Source organism: Rana temporaria, chromosome 10 (genome assembly GCF_905171775.1).
Source record: "Rana temporaria chromosome 10, aRanTem1.1, whole genome shotgun sequence".
Lineage (NCBI taxonomy): Eukaryota > Metazoa > Chordata > Amphibia > Anura > Ranidae > Rana > Rana temporaria.
This window is the reverse complement of record NC_053498.1, coordinates 102,393,807-102,411,433: the sequence shown is the minus strand read 5'-3', so window position 1 is coordinate 102,411,433 and position 17,627 is coordinate 102,393,807. Positions and strand designations below refer to the sequence as shown.

Here is a 17,627-nt window from a genome sequence, read left to right as displayed (position 1 = left end):
CTGTGTTAGTGGGCGTCCTGACACTCCACACCAGGGAGAAAGCCTTGCATTACTGCGTGTAGTTAGACAGAAGAACAGGAAGTGAGGATTTCTCAGAAGAAATAAGGACATTTAAAAGCAAAATGGAAGGATGAGGTAAGTGAAGGAGGACTGCACTAAGGTAAAGGAAGCTATTTAGGGAAAACATTTGTTACCTTTACAACCCCTTTAAGTTATGATTTTGTGTGGACCTCCGCTTGAAAGTCATAAAAATTAGATTTCATGTTGCTGTTTATAATGCACTGATATCATAAATAACGAAAGGGGAAGTGGCTGTGTCAGGGCAACCAATCATCTTCCAGCAATCAATACCTTTGTGTAGGTTAGAAAATGAAACATTTGATTGGCTTTCACTGACAGCAGCTTCTCTTGTAGTTCCATGGCATGTGATACCAGACCTCTGATAGGTACTTACGGGACCAAACGGCGTAGGGATCAGCTCCTGGTGTCGTGGTTGAAGATTTGGCAAAGGCACATCACAAGAATCGCTGCTTTGCGACATGACCGGCCTGTGGAAGGGAAAAAACAATTTACTCGAGTTACATTAATGATACAAAACAATCTGAACTAAGGGACCCTACAGGCTGGTACAAAGCTGCGACCATACAGATACAACAATCCTCTAAACACGGCAAAGAGCTGCTTACAAGGGGACCGAGAGAAATGCTGCCCATTGGGGTTCAGTTAAAGTGAAAGTCTACGGTAAATGTTTTATATCGGTGATGCCAAACCTTGGCACCCCAGATGTTTTGGAACTACATTTCCCATGATACTCACCTACACTGCAGAGTACATGTGCATCATGGGAAATGTAGTTCCAAAACATCTGGGGTGCCAAGGTTCGCCATCACTGTTCTATATCTATACAGTATATTCAAGCATATTGCGCAGGCCAATAAATGACGCAGTCAGTCTCACTGTGCATACAATTACAGAAGATGTGGAGGAGCGGTGGACCCAAGTGGGAAGATAAAAAATAGGAAATATATATTGGGCCAGATTCTCCAGATACGCCGTCGTATCTCTGAGTTGCGCGGTCGTATCTATGCGCCTGATTCTTAGAATCCGTTACGCATAGATTTCCCATAGATCAGACTGGAGTAACTGTGTTACAACGTCGTATCGTAACTGCATATTTACGCTGGCCGCTAGGTGGCGCTTCCGTCAAATTCCGCGTCGAGTATGCAAATTAGCTAGATACGCGAATTCCCGAATGTACGCCTGGCCGACGCAGTAAAGTTACGCCGTTTACGTTATTCTTTTCCCGGCGTATAGTTACCCCTGCTATATGGTGGCATAAGTGCGGCGTACCAATGTTAAGTATGGCCGTTGTTCCCGTGACGAAATTTGAAAATTTTACGTCGTTTGCGTAACTCGTCCGTGAATGGGGCTGGACGTCATTTACGTTCACGTCAAAACCAATACGTCCTTGCGGCGTATTAGGAGCAATGCACACTGGGAGATTTTCATGGCCGTTGGTATGACAAGACAACCATCAATACTAATGGAGCTTCCTCTGTCTGTTTTCACTGCCATTTAGTTCCTTCTAATTAGAAACCCCCAAACATTATATATATTTTTTATTCTAACACCCTAGAGAATAAAATAGCGGCCGTTGCAATACTTTCTGTCACACCGTATTTGCGTAGCGGTCTTACAAGCACACTTTTTTGGGAAAAAATAAAAAAAATTAAAATTAAAAAACAAGACACCAGTAGTTAGCCCATTTTTTTTTATATTGTAAAAGAAAATGTTATGCCGAGTAAATAGATACCCAACATGCCAGGCTTTTAATTTGCGTCCGTTCGTGGAATGGCGACAAACTTTTACCCTTTAAAATCTCTATAGGTGACGTTTAAAAAAAATCTACAGGTTGCACGTTTTGAGTTACAGAGGAGGTCTGGGGCTAGAATTATTGCTCTCGCTCTACCAATCGCGGCGATACCTCACATGTGTGGTTTGAACACCGCTTTCATATGCAGGCGCTACTCACGTATGCATTTGCTTCTGCGTGCAAGCTCAGCGGGAAGGGGCGCGTTCCTGGCTTCTAACTGGCTCCTAGACTCCAAGCAAATATGTCAAGCCCTGCCTTAACCCATGGCTCGACAAATCCCGGGCGCCAGGTCGCCATGGCGACTAGAAATAGGGTCCTGGTGACTTGGCTTGGAAGGGGGGCGAGCCGTTGGTATTACAAGTTATTACCACCAGATGTGTAAGGCGCCATCTGGTGGTGGCCGTTGGTATTACAAGTTAAGCATTACAAGTTAAACAGCAATTCTAATGTAATTTTTCACTATTTTCACTGCCATCTTCTTCCCTCTAATTAGAACCCCCAAACATTATATATATTTTTTTATCCTAACACCCTAGAGAATAAAATGGCGATCGTTGCAATACTTTCTGTCACGCCGTATTTGCGCAGCGGTCTTGCAAGCGCACTTTTTTTGGGAAAAAATTACTATTTTTTTAATTAAAATAAGACAACAGTAAAGTTATCCCCATTTTTTTTAATATTATGAAAGATAATGTTACCCTGAGTAAATTGATACCCAATAGGGGTGCAACGGATCACAGTTGATCCGTGATCCGAACGGGTCACCCCCTTCGGATCGGAACACACTGTGATCCGCGGATTGCCACGGCTCCGGAGCTAGGCCGAAGCCGCGGCCTTTCCTAATGTTACGACGGCGGCGGCTCCGGAGCTAGGCCGAAGCCGCAGCCTTTCCTAATGTTATGGCCGCGGCTTCGGCCTACCTCCGGAGCCGTGACCATAACGCTAGGAAAGGCCGCGGCTTCGGCCTAGCTCCGGAGTCGTGACCATAACGCTAGGAAAGGCCGCGGCTTCGGCCTAGCTCCGGAGCCGCCGCCGTAACATTAGGAAAGGCTGCGGCTTCGGCCTAGCTCCGGAGCCACGGCCATCTTGGTACACCCGGCGGCGGCCCTCCTCTGTTTACACCCACAGAGGAGGAGCCCGCACTCGTGGGACACACCGCTCGGGGAGTGTCTGTCGGTACTAGCTAGGGGGGGGTCACTGTCCCGAGAGGAGGGGGGTCACTGTCCCGAGAGGAGGGGGGTCACTGTCCCGAGAGGAGGGGGGTCACTGTCCCGAGAGGAGGGGGGTCACTGTCCCGAGAGGAGGGGGGTCACTGTCCCGAGAGGAGGGGGGTCACTGTCCCGAGAGGAGGGGGGTCACTGTCCCGAGAGGAGGGGGGTCACTGTCCCGAGAGGAGGGGGGCCACTGTCCCGAGAGGAGGGGGGCCACTGTCCCGAGAGGAGGGGGGCCACTGTCCCGAGAGGAGGGGGGTCACTGTCCCGAGAGCAGGGGGGTCAGTGTCCCGAGAGCAGGGGGGTCACTGTCCCGAGAGCAGGGGGGTCACTGTCCCGAGAGCAGGGGGGTCACTGTCCCGAGAGCAGGGGGGTCACTGTCCCGAGAGCAGGGGGGTCAATGTACTGACAGCAGGGGGGTTCACTGTACTGAGAGGTGGGGGGTCACTGTCCTGAGAGCTGGGGGGTCACTGTCCTGAGAGGAGGGGGGTCACTATACTGAGAGGAGGGGGGGGTGTCTGCACCGAGGGGGTACCATAGTTGGTGGGGGACATGTGGATATTGCAGTGGGGGAGATTTTTTTTTTTTTGCCGATCCGAAAAATGATCCGATCCGTGACTCCTGATCCGAGGAACGATCCGAACCGTGAGTTTTTTGATCCGTTGCACCCCTAATACCCAACATGTCACACTTCAAAATTACGTCCGCTCGTGGAATGGCGTCAAACTTTTACCCTTTAAAATCTCCATAGGCGACGTTTAAAAAACTCTACAGGTTGCATGTTTTGAGTTACAGAGGAGGACTAGGGCTAGAATTATTGCTCTACCAATCGCGGCGATACCTCACATGTGTGGTTTGAACACCGTTTACATATGCGGTCGCTGCTCACGTATGTGTTCGCTTCTGCGCGCAAGCTCGTCGGGACGGGGCGCGTTTTCTGGCTCCTAACTTTTTTAGCTGGCTCCTAGATTCCAAGCAAATTTGTCAAGCCCTGCCTTAACCCATCAGCAGGACCGGTATCTGCTCCCTTGTGCAAGGAGGAACAGGATGAGCACTGCCAGAGCCCTACAAAATGACCTCCAGCAGGCCACTGGTATGAATGTCTCTGACCAAACATTTGGAAACAGACTTAATGGGGGTGGCCTGAGGGCCCAACGTCCTCTAGTGTGCTCTGTGCTCACTGCCAGACACTGTGGAGCTTGATTGGCATTTTCCATTGAACACCAGAATTGGCAGGTCCGCCACTGGTGCCCTGTGCTTTTCACAGATGAGAGCAGGTTCACCCTGAGCATATGTGACAGACGTGAAAGGGTCTGGAGAAGCCGTGTAGAACTTTTTTCTGCCTGTAACATTGTTCAGCATGACTGGTTTGGTAGTGGGTCAGTGATGGTCTGGGGAGGCATATCCATGGAGGGACACACAGACCTCTACAGGCTACACAATGGCACCCTGACTGCCATTAGGTATCGGGATGAAATCCTTGGACCCATTGTCAGACCCTACGCTGGTGCAGTGGGTCCTGGGTTCCTCCTGGTGCACGATAATGCCCGGCCTCATGTGGCAGGGCATGCAGCCAGTTCCTGGAGGATGAAAAAATGTATACCATTGAATGGCCCCCAGAACACCTCGGGGACATTATGTTTCGGTCCATCCGGTCCCGCCAGGTTGCACCTTAGCCTGTTCAGGAGCTCAGTGATGCTCTGGTCCAGATCTGGGAGGAAATACCTCAGGACACCATCCGTCGTCTCATTAGGAGCATGCCCTGATGTTGTCAGGAATCGGGTGTTTTTTTTTTACAATCGAAGCAGTACTTACCGTTTTAGAGATGCATCTTCTCCGCCGCTTCCGGGTATGGGCTGCGGGACTGGGCGTTCCTACTTGATTGACAGGCTTCCGACGGTCGCATACATCGCGTCACGATTTTCCGAAAGTAGCCGAACGTCGGTGCGCAGGCGCCGTATAGAGCCGCACCGACGTTCGGCTTCTTTCGGCTACTCGTGACGCGATGTATGCGACTGTCGGAAGACTGTCAATCAAATAGGAACGCCCAGTCCCGAAGACCATACCCGGAAGCGGCGGAGAAGATCGCTCTCTAAAACGGTTAGTACTGCTTTGATTTCAAAAAAACTACCCGATTCCCCTTCACAAAATGAGCATCAATCTAATGTTAAAACATTTTTTTCGGGTGAACTCCCGCTTTAAGCAGTGTATTAGAGGTGACGGTATTTATTGCTTGGTTGAGGAAGTACTATTTATATTTTTCTTCCCAGCAATTATTAAGGTGCGGCTAAGTGACAATTTTATCTGTTATTTTTACAGAGCGCTCCATAGATTACTGAACACAGAAGCCAGGAACGCGGTGGTCGCCAGCACCATAGAGGGAGTGGCGCAAGAGTACCTGGAACGCTTCCTTTCAAGGATGGTGTTGTGCACAGACCAGCAGGGGACAATCAAACATGGGCCTGCTTTGGGTCAACCATGCCCAGTATGAGTATATCCTTAGGCCTCTTACACATGGAGTCCTCAAGGTGCTCTGAGACCCTCCTAGTGTTTTAGAAGAAAGCCTCTGTTCCAGACATTCTCCCCTGAATGCACAGTGCCCTAAACCAGTGGTCATCAACCCTGTCCTCAGGGCCCACTAACAGGCCAGGTTTTATGTATTACCTTGGGGAGATGCAGACTAGAATACTGCAATCACTAAGAAGCAAATGATATCACCTGTGATGTATTTCAGATATCTTGCAAACCTGACCTGTTAGTGGGCCCTGAGGTAGGGTTGCCACCTTTTCTTCAAGCCAAACCCGAACACTTTAGCGGCTTAAAAACAAAACATTTTTTTAAGGGGGAATGCTGTGGACTCTGGTGTAAAGGGGAACATTTTCTCACCAAACCTCCCACTTACTTTAGAGTTCCCAGCATTTTGCCTTAAAGCGGGGGTTCACCCGAAAAACATTTTTTAACAGTAGATTGGGCCTAATTATGTGAAGCAGAATCGGGTGTTTTGATTAAAATCAATGCAGTACTTACCTTTTTTGAGATAGATGTTCTCCCGCCGCTTCCGGGTATGGTCTTCGGGACTGGGCGTTCCCATTTGATTGACAGCCTTCCGACGGTCGCATACAGCGCGTCACGAGTTAGAAACCACGGAGCCCCTATACAGCCAACCTGACAGGCCGTTCCCCCCCCCCCCCCCTTAAAAAAAAAAACAGTTTACTAGGCTTTAGTTATGAATAAACACAGTGAGTGGGATCAGTACCAATCACTCAATGTGTTCATCTAACCAAAGAAGGAGCTGGTAAACAGAACATAGAAGGGAAGCCAGCAGCACTGCAGGGGGCCTGGTCACAGGGGGAAAAATATGATGCGGAGGGAGGGTGATCAGTGCGGCAATTACTGGTACCGATCCCTTGTATGACTCTCCCTGCAGCAGCTGAAAACCAGCGGGAGGGAGAGGAGAGGATACCAGCTTTCAGCTGCTGCAGAGAGAGCCACCCTGCTGGCCCAGGCCCTGTACAAGAGGACCAGTAGTACCCCCCTTATTCACGACCCTGTCAGTTTTTTTTTTTTACCATCTGTGTCCCCATTGGGGAGATTTCCTTTCACTTCTTGTCCCATAGGCAAGGAAGTGAGAGGAAATCCCTCCAAAGTGAGGGAGTCATGGTGGGTCAGTAGAACTGGTGTTCCCATTGGAAGATTTTCCCTCTATTCCCAATCTGGTGTCAACCCAAAATGTGGGAATTTATTTTACTTGAATTTTAGGTGATAAACAGGACAGGGAGGCGACTCTACCTAACGGAGACGAAAACAGCAACAGGAATCACATGTCTGCAGGCCAGCCGCAGCTTCCCCAAAGAAGTTTCACTCTGAGTGGTGGGTGTCCTCTACATTCCCTGAATGCCGGTGATCTGACGATATGGTTCCGGCTATCGAGATGGTTCCTGTAAGGACTGCGCAGGCGCAATCCTTGCCGACGGAAATCTCCGAACCTCGGCCGGCATCCAGGGCAACGTGGAATTTGAGGAAAGTGGCCAGTCGGGCTCGCTGTGCTCGCTCGGCCTCCTGGCTCTTTTTTTAACATCCTCCAATCCACGGTAATGTTAAGGAATGAGCCTGGATGCAGGCCTGAGGTTCGGCAATTTCTGTCGGCAAGGATTGCGCCTGCGCAGTCCTTACAGGAACCATCTCGATAGGGGAACCTTAACGACAAGTCACCAGCACCACTCCGTACAGCATTCAGCCCCATCATAGGCTGTGACAGGTGGAGGGGTTGGACGCTGTAACCGTCCAATCTGGACGCACTAAAATGCTGGTAGGGACGCCACCTTCCTCCTCCACAGCCTGGGCACTTTATCATCATTATGATTAGCGGCCACGCACAGGGCAATAAAACCGATCAACAAAACAATCGAAGAGGACATTATTCACCCGGGACATAAAATGACATCGCTGAGCGACAGCTGTGGTGGAAAAAATTTAAATTAAAAAATTTGCTGAAAGGCGACTGATGGCGTTTTTGCGCCCCTACATGTAGACTGACTGTAAAAATTAAGGAATGCGCCGATATAGGGTTATCAATGTTTTGCTGATAGAAAAAAAGATGCCGATCGCGGCTAACGTAAAATTTGCACGATTTTACCGCGATTTCAATGGGGAGGTGCATTTTTGTAACTGACCGAATATGCACCAAAAATGCGTCAATGGAAGTGTAACGGCCCTGTGTGAAGACAGATATAGAATTTAAAGGGATGCATTTTTCTTGGAATTTTCTCACGCTATTTTTAACGCAAAAACACTACAAGAACTATATATTAAAAAAATCTAATATTATACAAATATATATATATATATATATATATATATATATATATATATATATATTTTTTTTTTTAAACTGTCCTATTTCGGTCCACCATTTGTAAAAATGCCATCGATAGACCCGATACAATCAGTTTTTTCCTGCCACAACCGATCAACATGAGTCGATGAAAAAGTCACTATGTGTCGTTGATCGTCCCATTCTCGTCTCGCTTGCGATGTCTGATTGGATCGTAATGGTTGAATTGGACATTGATCGATCGGGTTCATTGCTGTGTACGGCTACCATGATGACCCCCCCCCCCAAGCAGACCTCACCAGAGTCTGATTGGTTGCTGTGGGTGATCAGTAAAGCCATGCACCCCTCATCTGTACAGGCGGTATATGCTGCACACCCCGGAGGTGGTGCTGTCACCCTCCAGCCGCCCATGTGACCCCCTCCCCGGTATATACCTGTGATCGTCCATGGTGCGACCAAATCCGGACACACGGCCGCCGCGATCAGCTGTGCACGGCCCCCAGGGCTAGCGATCTATTCCCGGATTGTGTCTGTGCCTGGCCTGCTAGCTGGGCTCCCGGTGCATCATGGGACATGTAGTCTGCAGGATCTCCTCCACTTCCTTGTTGTGTATAGAGAGCTGACTGGAGGGTGACCCATAGCAATGCTGGGCACACCAGGAATGTATGGGTGGCAGAGTTATGGGTCAGGCTGATTCCAGGAAATCACATTCTCTACATTGTCAGGATAACTTCATGCTTGCAAAAAAATTCAACACTAACACCAACCGACGAGCCTATAAAATGTGTTAAAAACGCACCCCGGATGCCCTTCAAGTTATTTTACGTTTTATTTATTAGGGCCTTTTCACGTTTGTGTTACATTTTTATACCCAGATTCAGGTAGAGATACGACGGCATATCAGTAGATACGCCGTCGTAACTCCGAATCTGCGCCGTCGTATATTTAAGTGTATTCTCAAATTGAGATACGCTTAAATGTAGCTAAGATACGACCGCCGGCGCCGGCGTATCTTAGCTGTCTATTTACGCTGGCCGCTAGGGGCGTGTACGTTGATTTACGCCTAGAATGCGTAAATCAGCGAGATACGCCTATTCACGAACGTACGCTTGCCGTCGCAGTAAAGATACGCCGTTTACGTAAGGCGTTTTCAGGCGTAAAGATAAACCACCAAAAAGCTGGCCCAGCCAATGTTAAAGCGGTGGTTCACCCTGAAAAACAAGTTTCTAGCATGCCATTCAGCATAGTAGCGCGAGCTACAGTATGCCTTTATATATTTTTTTGGCGCCGTACTCACTGTTTAATCGCGTAGTAAAGTTTCAGACTCCCCGCGGGGAATGGGCGTTCCTATGCAGAGGGAACGTGATTGACGGGCGGCTATGGCGCGTCACGCTTCCCGAAAAGAGCCGGAGTAGGACTCAGCTGTTCACGGCGCTATACGGCACCTGCGCACAGACATCGGAGCTGACTGCGCAGGCGCCGTGAAGAGCAAAGTCCTATTTCGGCTCTTCTCGGGAAGCGTGACGCGCCATAGCCGGCCGTCAATCACGTTCCCTCTGCATAGGAACGCCCATTCCCCTGAAACTTTACTACGCGATTAAACAGTGAGTACGGCGCCAAAAAAAATATAAAGGCAAACTGTAGCTCGCGCTACTATGCTGAATGGCATGCTAGAATTTTTTTTTTTAGGGTGAACACCCGCTTTAAGTATGGACGTCGGAACTGCGTCAAATTTTTACGTCGTTTGCGTAAGTCGTCCGTGAATGGGGCTGGGCGTAATTTACGTTCACGTCAAAACCAATGAGTCTTTGCGGCGTAACTTGGAGCATGCACACTGGGATACGTCCACGGACGGCGCATGCGCCGTTCGTTCAAAATGTCATTTACGTGGGGTCATGCTTTATTTACATAAAACACGCCCACCTCTTCACAATTTGAATTAGGTGTGCTTACGCCGGCACGCTACGCCGCCGTAACTTAGGACGCAAGTGCTACCTGAATCTGGCTATAAAAGCGCATTAACGCAGCTATAGTGTTAAACCCACGTTCACATCGGGCCTTTGTGACATGCGTTTTGATGTGTTAAATCGACGCCTATTGGCAGCAATAGCACTGTCCGAATGGGTGCGATGCCGACTCTGCACTACTTTTGGCGACTTCGGGGGGGGCAATGTCAATAGACATCTGTACAGGAACCCGCACAAATGTCTCTGAAATCGCCCCTGAAGTCGGGACTGACATGCGGGTTGGAAATCGCGCGAGTTCAGCTGATTTCCAACCCGCATCGTGTGAACCTGGGCTAGTGAGCATTTATGATGTGTTGTACGGCGTTCATGTTGCGTCAGGCAACACTTCTCATATCAAATACTCTGCATGTTATTTTTTCCTTTTTACAAGGCTAAAATGGGAAATAATCGCTTTAGACACTTTGCAACCCCACTTTAAAGTGCGTTTAACCACTTCAGCCCCGGGCGCATTGGCTGCTCAATGATCAGAGCCTTTTTTGCGATTCTGTACTACGTCGCTTTAACTGACAATTGCGCGGTCGTGCGACGTGGCTCCCAAACAAGATTGACATCTTTTTTCCCCACAAATAGAACTTTCTTTTGGTGGCATTTGATCATCTCTGCGGTTTTTATTTTTTGTACTTTTTGCTGTAATAAATAGCACAATTTAAAAAAAAAAGCTAATTGTTTCCTCAGTTTAGGCCAATATGTATTCTTCTACATATTTTTGGTAATAAAATCGCAAAAAGCGTATATTGATTGGTTTGCACAAATGTTATAGCGTCTGCAAATTACGGAAAAGATTTATGGCATTTTTTTTTATTTACTAGTAATGGCGGAGATCTGGACCTTATCGGGACTGCGACATTATCGTGGACATATCGGACACTTTTGACACATTTTGGGGATCATTGACATTTATACAGCGATTAGTGCTATAAAAATGCATACTGTGTAAATGTCACGGGCAGGGAAGGGGTTAACACTAGGGGGCGATCAAGGGATTAAATGTGTTCCCTAGTGCGTGTTCCTAACTGTGGGGGGGTGGGACTCACTATAGGAGATGACAGATTATGGTTCCCAGCAACTCACAATCTGCATCTCCTCTCAGAACAGAACAGGGATGTGTGTATTTTACACACACACGTGTCCCTGTTCTGCCTCTCATGCGGCTGGTCGGCAAGGGGTTAAGGTGCAATTGTGGTGCATCTCAATAGAAGTGAATTGAATGGAGGCAGTTACAAAGTGTCAACACCTAATGCCGGGTACACACCATCACTTTATGTGATGAAAAAAAACGACATTTTCTGTGAAGTAAAAAACTAAGTTTTTGAAACTTCAATTTTCAAAGACGAAGTTGCCTACACACCATCGTTTTTTCACAATGCTCTAGCAAAGCGAGGTTACGTTCACCACGTTTTTCCATTGAAGCTCGCTTCATAACTAGCTTATGGGCATGCGCGGGTGAAAAAACGGGTGAAAAAACGTAGTTTTAAACTTTGTTTTTTGCTACACACGGTCAATTTCTGTGAAGTAAAAAACGACGTTTTGAAAAACGACACATAAAATTGAATGGTGGTATTTGATCACCTCTGCGGTTTTTAGTTTTTGCGCTACAAAAAAAAATAGAGCGACAATTTTGAAAAAAATTAATATTTTTTTTACTTTTTGCTATAATAAATATCCCCCAAAAATATATTTTTTCCTCAGTTTAGGCCGATATGTATTCTTCTACATATTTTTCATAAAAAAAATCCCAATAAACGTTTATTGATTGGTTTGCGCAAAAGTTATAGCGTTTACAAAATAGGGGGTAGTTTTATGGCATTTTTATTAATATTTTTTTTTTACTAGTAATGGCGGCGATCAGCGATTTTTTTCCGGTACTGCGACATTATGGCGGACACTTTTGACACGTTTTTGGGACCATTGGCATTTTTATAGCGATCAGTGCTATAAAAATGCATTGATTACTATAAAAATACCACTGGCAGGGAAGAGGTTAACACTAGGGGGCGGGGAAGGGGTTAAGTATGTTCCCTGGATGTGTTCTAACTGAAGGGGGGGTGGCCTCACTAGGGGAAATGACTGATCGCTGTTCATACATTGTATGAACAGACGGTCAGGCATTTCTCCCCTGACAGGACCGGGAGCTGTGTGTTTACACACACAGCTCCCGGTCCTTGCTCTGTAATGAGCAATCGCGGGTGCCCGGGGGCGATCGCGCCCGCCGGGTACGCGCATGGGAATCGGGGACGAGCGGGCTGCGCGCGCGCCTCCGGCGGCGTGCAATGGCCCCTAGTGGCCGCTTCTAGAGCCGACGTAGAGCCGGCCTGCCGCCGTATAACTGTGGCGGCTGGTCGGCAAGTAGTTACATTTCCAAAACTATGAAAAAGCAAAACTTCAAGTCGCACGGTCGAGAAAATGAATGGAAGTGAATGGGAGCCGTCTTAATGTACACTACCGAAGTCGCTCCAACTTCAGAAAAGGTTCCTGTACTACTTCAATCCGACTTCTAGGCGACTTGTAGGCAACTTGTACCCATTGATTTCAATGGAAGTCGCCTCAGAAGTCGGATCACTGTCTTAACTGAAGTAACAATACAGGAAGATAACATACATTTCTCAGGCAAACCCCTCCCCCTCCCTCCCACAGAGCTGATTGTTGTTTGATTGGCCACTGGAAAGCCTCCTGTCCTGGAGGCGACTTGAAGTTGCCTTGTAAGTTGCCTGATGATTCATACTCAAGTCGTGTCCAAGTTGCCTCCCAAAGTCGTGCTGGAAGTTGTGTTGCCCCTGTGTGAATGGGCTCTTAGGAGGTATTTTTTTTTAAATACAAATGTATGACAAAGCCAACATTTTTATGAATTTTGTTGTAGTTTATGCTGATCAGTTTTCCTTTCTTCCAATTAGGGACAGTGGAGACCCAACATCTGGACCCAGACCCAGTACAAAACGTTTGTTTGTGGTGGTGGTCAACAGCTGGGGACCAGTCTGTTGACCACCAAAACCTCTAGATATAAAAAAAAATTATGAAAAAATCGTTTGGAAAACAATTCCATCATTTTAAACATTTAGAAAAATATGGATCAATATATAGGCTACAAATTTTTGTGACTTTTTTTTTACTGATTTTACTCATCTGTCTTCTCAAATTGTATTATTTATAGAGAGACAGTGGAGGTCCACTGATGTGCCAAAACCCCAGAGCCATGACCTTCAGGAATAAAACAGCAGAGGCCACTATTGGAAATGAAAACCTAGGACTGGAACCAGACAGACTCATTTAAAAAGCAAACATTTTTTTAAAAATGTCACTGCCAGATCCATTATTGTGTTTTTTTTCACACATTTAAAAAAAACATTTTAGGAATTAAGAGTAAAGTGATTGTAATTGTCATTTTTTAAATAACAAACATGTTACACTTACCTGCTCTGTGCAATGGGTTTCCACAGAGCAGCCCCAAACCTCCTCTTCTGGGATCCTCTGCTGGTGCTCTCGGCTCCTCCCACCTTCTAAATGCCCAAATAGCAAACCGCTTACTATGGGGGTACTCATACAGGCTGGATCCAAAGCTGAGCCCTGTGTGTACATTGACACACACAGCACGGTTCAGCATCCTACCCACGCTTTGTTCTTATCGGCTGTGACTGACCACACTGGGAGCCAATGGCTCAGACTGCTGCCTCTCTGTGCTGTGAGGCGAAAGGTGAGAGCCACTACTCTCTCTATTAGGTGGTGACATCACAGTATTAAGGGGGGACTGGGAAGGAGCTGAACACAGAAAGTTTTTTAAGTTAATGCAAAGAATGAAATAAAGTGTCTGTAAACCCTCACCCAGTGAAGTGAGCAGCCTCAGGTGATACTTGCAGAGCTGTGCTGTGAATAGACCAATTCTCTGCTAATCTATTTATAGCACCCACCCTGACACAAAATTCAGCCTAGTTTTATCACAGTTGACAGAGAACTTGTCAGAAGTTATCATGCTGATAACAGAAGAATGGAACATGAGAAAGCCACTGGACGTAGGGCTTTGAAGAGAGATAAGAAAACACTACAGATATACGTGCCCAGCTCAAACTTCATGAATCATTTTTACATCCACTTTAGGGAAAAAAAAAATCTGCCTTTACAACCACTTTACTACCTCTAAACATTGGGCCAGATTCAGAGACATTTGCCCTGGCACAGCGTATCAGATATACGCTACGCCGCCGTATCTTACCTGGCGGAATTTCGAATCCAGGAAGATTTCGCACCGTAAGAAACGGTGGCGTAGTGTATTTCTCTGCGCGTATTTCAAATTGGGCGGGTAGAGGGCGTGATTCATTTAAATGAAGCGCGTCCCCACGCCCATTGAAAAGCGCATGCTCCGTTTTGAAATTTCCCGCCGTGCTTTGCGCGAAATGACGTCGCTTCGACGTCATTTTTTGAATGTAGACGTGAGTTACGTCCTTTCCTATTCACGGACGACTTACGCAAAAAAAAAAAATACAAAATTAGACGCGGGAATGACGGCCATACTTTAACATGGCAGGTCTATCTATACGCCACGAAATAGCAGCTTTAACTATACGCCGGGAAAAGCCGACTAGCGACGACGTAAGAGAATGCGACGGACACGCGTACCGGAAAAAGCTAATCCGAATATTGAAATGTCCGAATAATGAAAAATTTGTCCGAATTTCGATTCGGAACGAAACGAAATGCACATGCCTAACCGTTGTAGAAGATCTGAAGAAGGGGGCATGACCCTTGAAACACGTTAGACAACATCGCTTAACTGCTGGAGTTGTGATGTGAAATGTCTGTTTTTTTTAATGTTTGAGTATGTTTTTGTCTTTTGGATCCAATCAATATTAGTGGTGGTAATGCACTAGGCATTTGCGCCCTCTTTTGTGTTTTTACAGTTACCGTTGTACATACATGGGCTTTTGGATGTTGAGCATTTTGGAGCTTTGAGCTACATAATGTTCAGGTGTGAATGGGACCTGAAGAATAAAAAAGTACATGAGTTTCTCTTGCGCTACAAACATTTTTGATCCCAATTGACTTCAATGGAAGAGCCTGAAAAACGTGCATAAAAAAAAAAGGCATATTGCGCTTTATTGCTAATAAAAAGAGAAGTCCAGCCAAAGCTTATTGCTAATGATTTGTTGGGGTTGACCCTGAATCCTAATACGGAGGAAAATCGCTAATGATTTGTTGTGGTTGATCCTGAATCCTAATATGGAGAAAAATCACTAATGGTTTGTTGTGGTTGATCCGGAATCAATCCTAATATGGAGGATAAGAGTTGTAAGCCATAAAATTAGGTAATAGGGGAGAAGAGTAGCAGTTATATGTTGTCCGCAAACAGGGCACACTTGTCTTCATGGCCTCTGCACTGGACGCCATGTATATCGGTGTTGCATCTGAGTCTGGTGGCTATGGGTTCCAGCTGTAAAATTAACAATATTGGGGACAGAGGGCACCCCTGGTAAGTTCCCCTGCCTATGTTGATGCCTTGAGAGCTTTAGTCCTTTACCAGAAGGTTAGCCGTAGGTGTACTGTAGAGTGTTCATAACAGAGTAAAAAAATTAAACCCAAATCCGTACAGTGTAGAAAAGATAATCCCAGGACAGGGAATTAAAGGCCTTATGTAAATCAAGAGATAAAAGCATGCTTCGTCTTTGTCCCCGTTTATCCCAGTCGGAATGTACAGTATCTCACAAAAGTGAGTACACCCCTCACATTTTTGTAAATATGTGACAACCCTGAAGAAATTATACTTTGCTACAATGTAAAGTAGTGAGTGTACAGCTTGTATAACAGTGTAAATTTGCTGTCCCCTCAAAATAACTCAACACAGCCATTAATGTCTAAACTGCTGGCAACAAGTAAATACACCCCTAAGTGAAAATGTCCAAATTAGGCACAAATAGCCATTTTCCCTTCCCGTTGTCATGTGACTTGTTTGTAATCTCAGGTGTGAATGGGGAGCAGGTGCATTATTTGGTGTTATCACTCTCACTCTTTTATACTGGTCACTGGAAGTTCAACGTGGCACCACATGGCAAAGAACTCGGAGGATCTGAAAAAAAAAAAATTGTTTATTCTACATAAAGATAGCCTAGGCCAGTGGTCATCAACCCTGTCCTCAGGGCCCACTAACAGGCCAGATTTTATGTATTACCATGGGAAGATGCAAAATAGAATACTGCAATCACTGAGCAGCAAATGATACATCACAGGTGTTATTTCAGTTATCTTGCAAACCTGGCCTGTTAGTGGGCTCTGACGACTAGACATGTGCAATTTGTTTAGTTTCTAATTAGTTTTTTAACGAAAATTCGGAAATTCGTTAATTCCGAATTTTCGTATTAACACATTTTTTATTTTCGAATTTCCGAAAATTTCGAATTTCCAAATTTCAGGATTCCTAAAAAATGAAAAAAAAAAGATTTTTTTGGCAGTGCACATGTCTACTGATGACAGGGTTGATGAGCAGATTGCCAAGACCCTGAAACTGAGCTGCAGCACGGTGGCCAAGACCATACAGCAGTTTAACAGGACAGGTTCCACTCAGAACAGGTCTCGCCATGGTCGACCAAACAAGTTGAGTGCACATGCTCAGTGTCATATCCAGAGGTTGTCTTTGGGAAATAGACGTATGAGTGCTGCCAGCATTGCTGCAGATGTTGAAGGGGTGGGGGTCAGCCTGTCAGTGCTCAGACCATACACCGCACACTGCATCAAATTGGTATGCATGGCTGTCGTTCCAGAAGGAAGCCTCTTCTAAAGATGATGCACAAAAAAGCCTGCAAACAGTTTGCTGAAGACAAGCAGACTAAGGACAGGGATTACTGGAACCATGTCCTGATGAGACCAAGATAAACTTATTTGGTTCAGATGACAACCAGGTGAAGAGTATAAAGACAAGTGTGTCTTGCTTACAGTCAAGCATGGTGGTGGGAGTGTCATGGTCTGGGGTTGCATGAGTGCTGCCGGCACAGGGGAGCTACAGTTCATTGAGGGAACCATGAATGTAAACATGTACTGTGACATACTGAAGCAGAGCATGATCCCCTCCCTTTGGAGACTGGGCCGCAGGGCAGTATTCCAACATGATAACCCCAAACACACTAGCCAAGCAGGTCTCCAGCCCTAAACCCTATTGAGCATCCTCAAACGTAAGGCGGAGAAGCGCAAGGTCTCTAACATCCACCAGCTCTGTGATGTCGTCATGGAGGAGTGGAAGAGAACTCCAGTGGCAACCTGTGAAGCTCTGGTGAACTCCATGCCCAAGAGGGTTAAGGCAGTGCTGGAAAATAATGGTGGCCACACAAAATATTGACACTTTGGGCCCAATTTGGACATTTTCACTTAGGGGTGTACTCACTTTTGTTGCCAGCGGTTTAGACATTAATTGTTGTGTGTTGTTATTTTGCGGTGACAGCAAATTTACAGTTTTACAAGCTGTACACTCAGTTCTTTACATTGTAGCAAAGTGTAATTTTTTCAGTGTCACATGAAAAGATACTCAAGGTACTCACAATTTTGTGAGATACTATACATATTTTTTACACAGAGCTTTCTTTCATAGTGCTTGCTTTGTAGAGCAGATAGTGTTTTTTTTTTTTATTATTTGTATTTTCTTACCACTGGGAAATAGAAAAAAGACCAAAAGCCTTTTAAAAAAAATTATAAAACAAACCAAAAAA

At 46.1% G+C, this 17,627-nt stretch overlaps 1 protein-coding gene across 1 annotated transcript in view; it reads right to left on the bottom strand.

Moving 5' to 3' along the window:
- The window catches only part of LOC120915405, a 47,957-nt gene extending 39,419 nt beyond the window's left edge, over positions 1-8,538 (bottom strand). The window contains exons 1-2 of the mRNA XM_040325878.1: positions 8,353-8,538; positions 455-548 (exon numbers count right to left, since the gene is read on the bottom strand). Coding sequence (XP_040181812.1) covers positions 455-548; positions 8,353-8,366 — 108 coding nt within the window. The 5' untranslated portion in view covers positions 8,367-8,538. The remainder of the gene's footprint in view (positions 1-454; positions 549-8,352) is intronic.
- Positions 8,539-17,627: the final 9,089 nt, after the last annotated feature.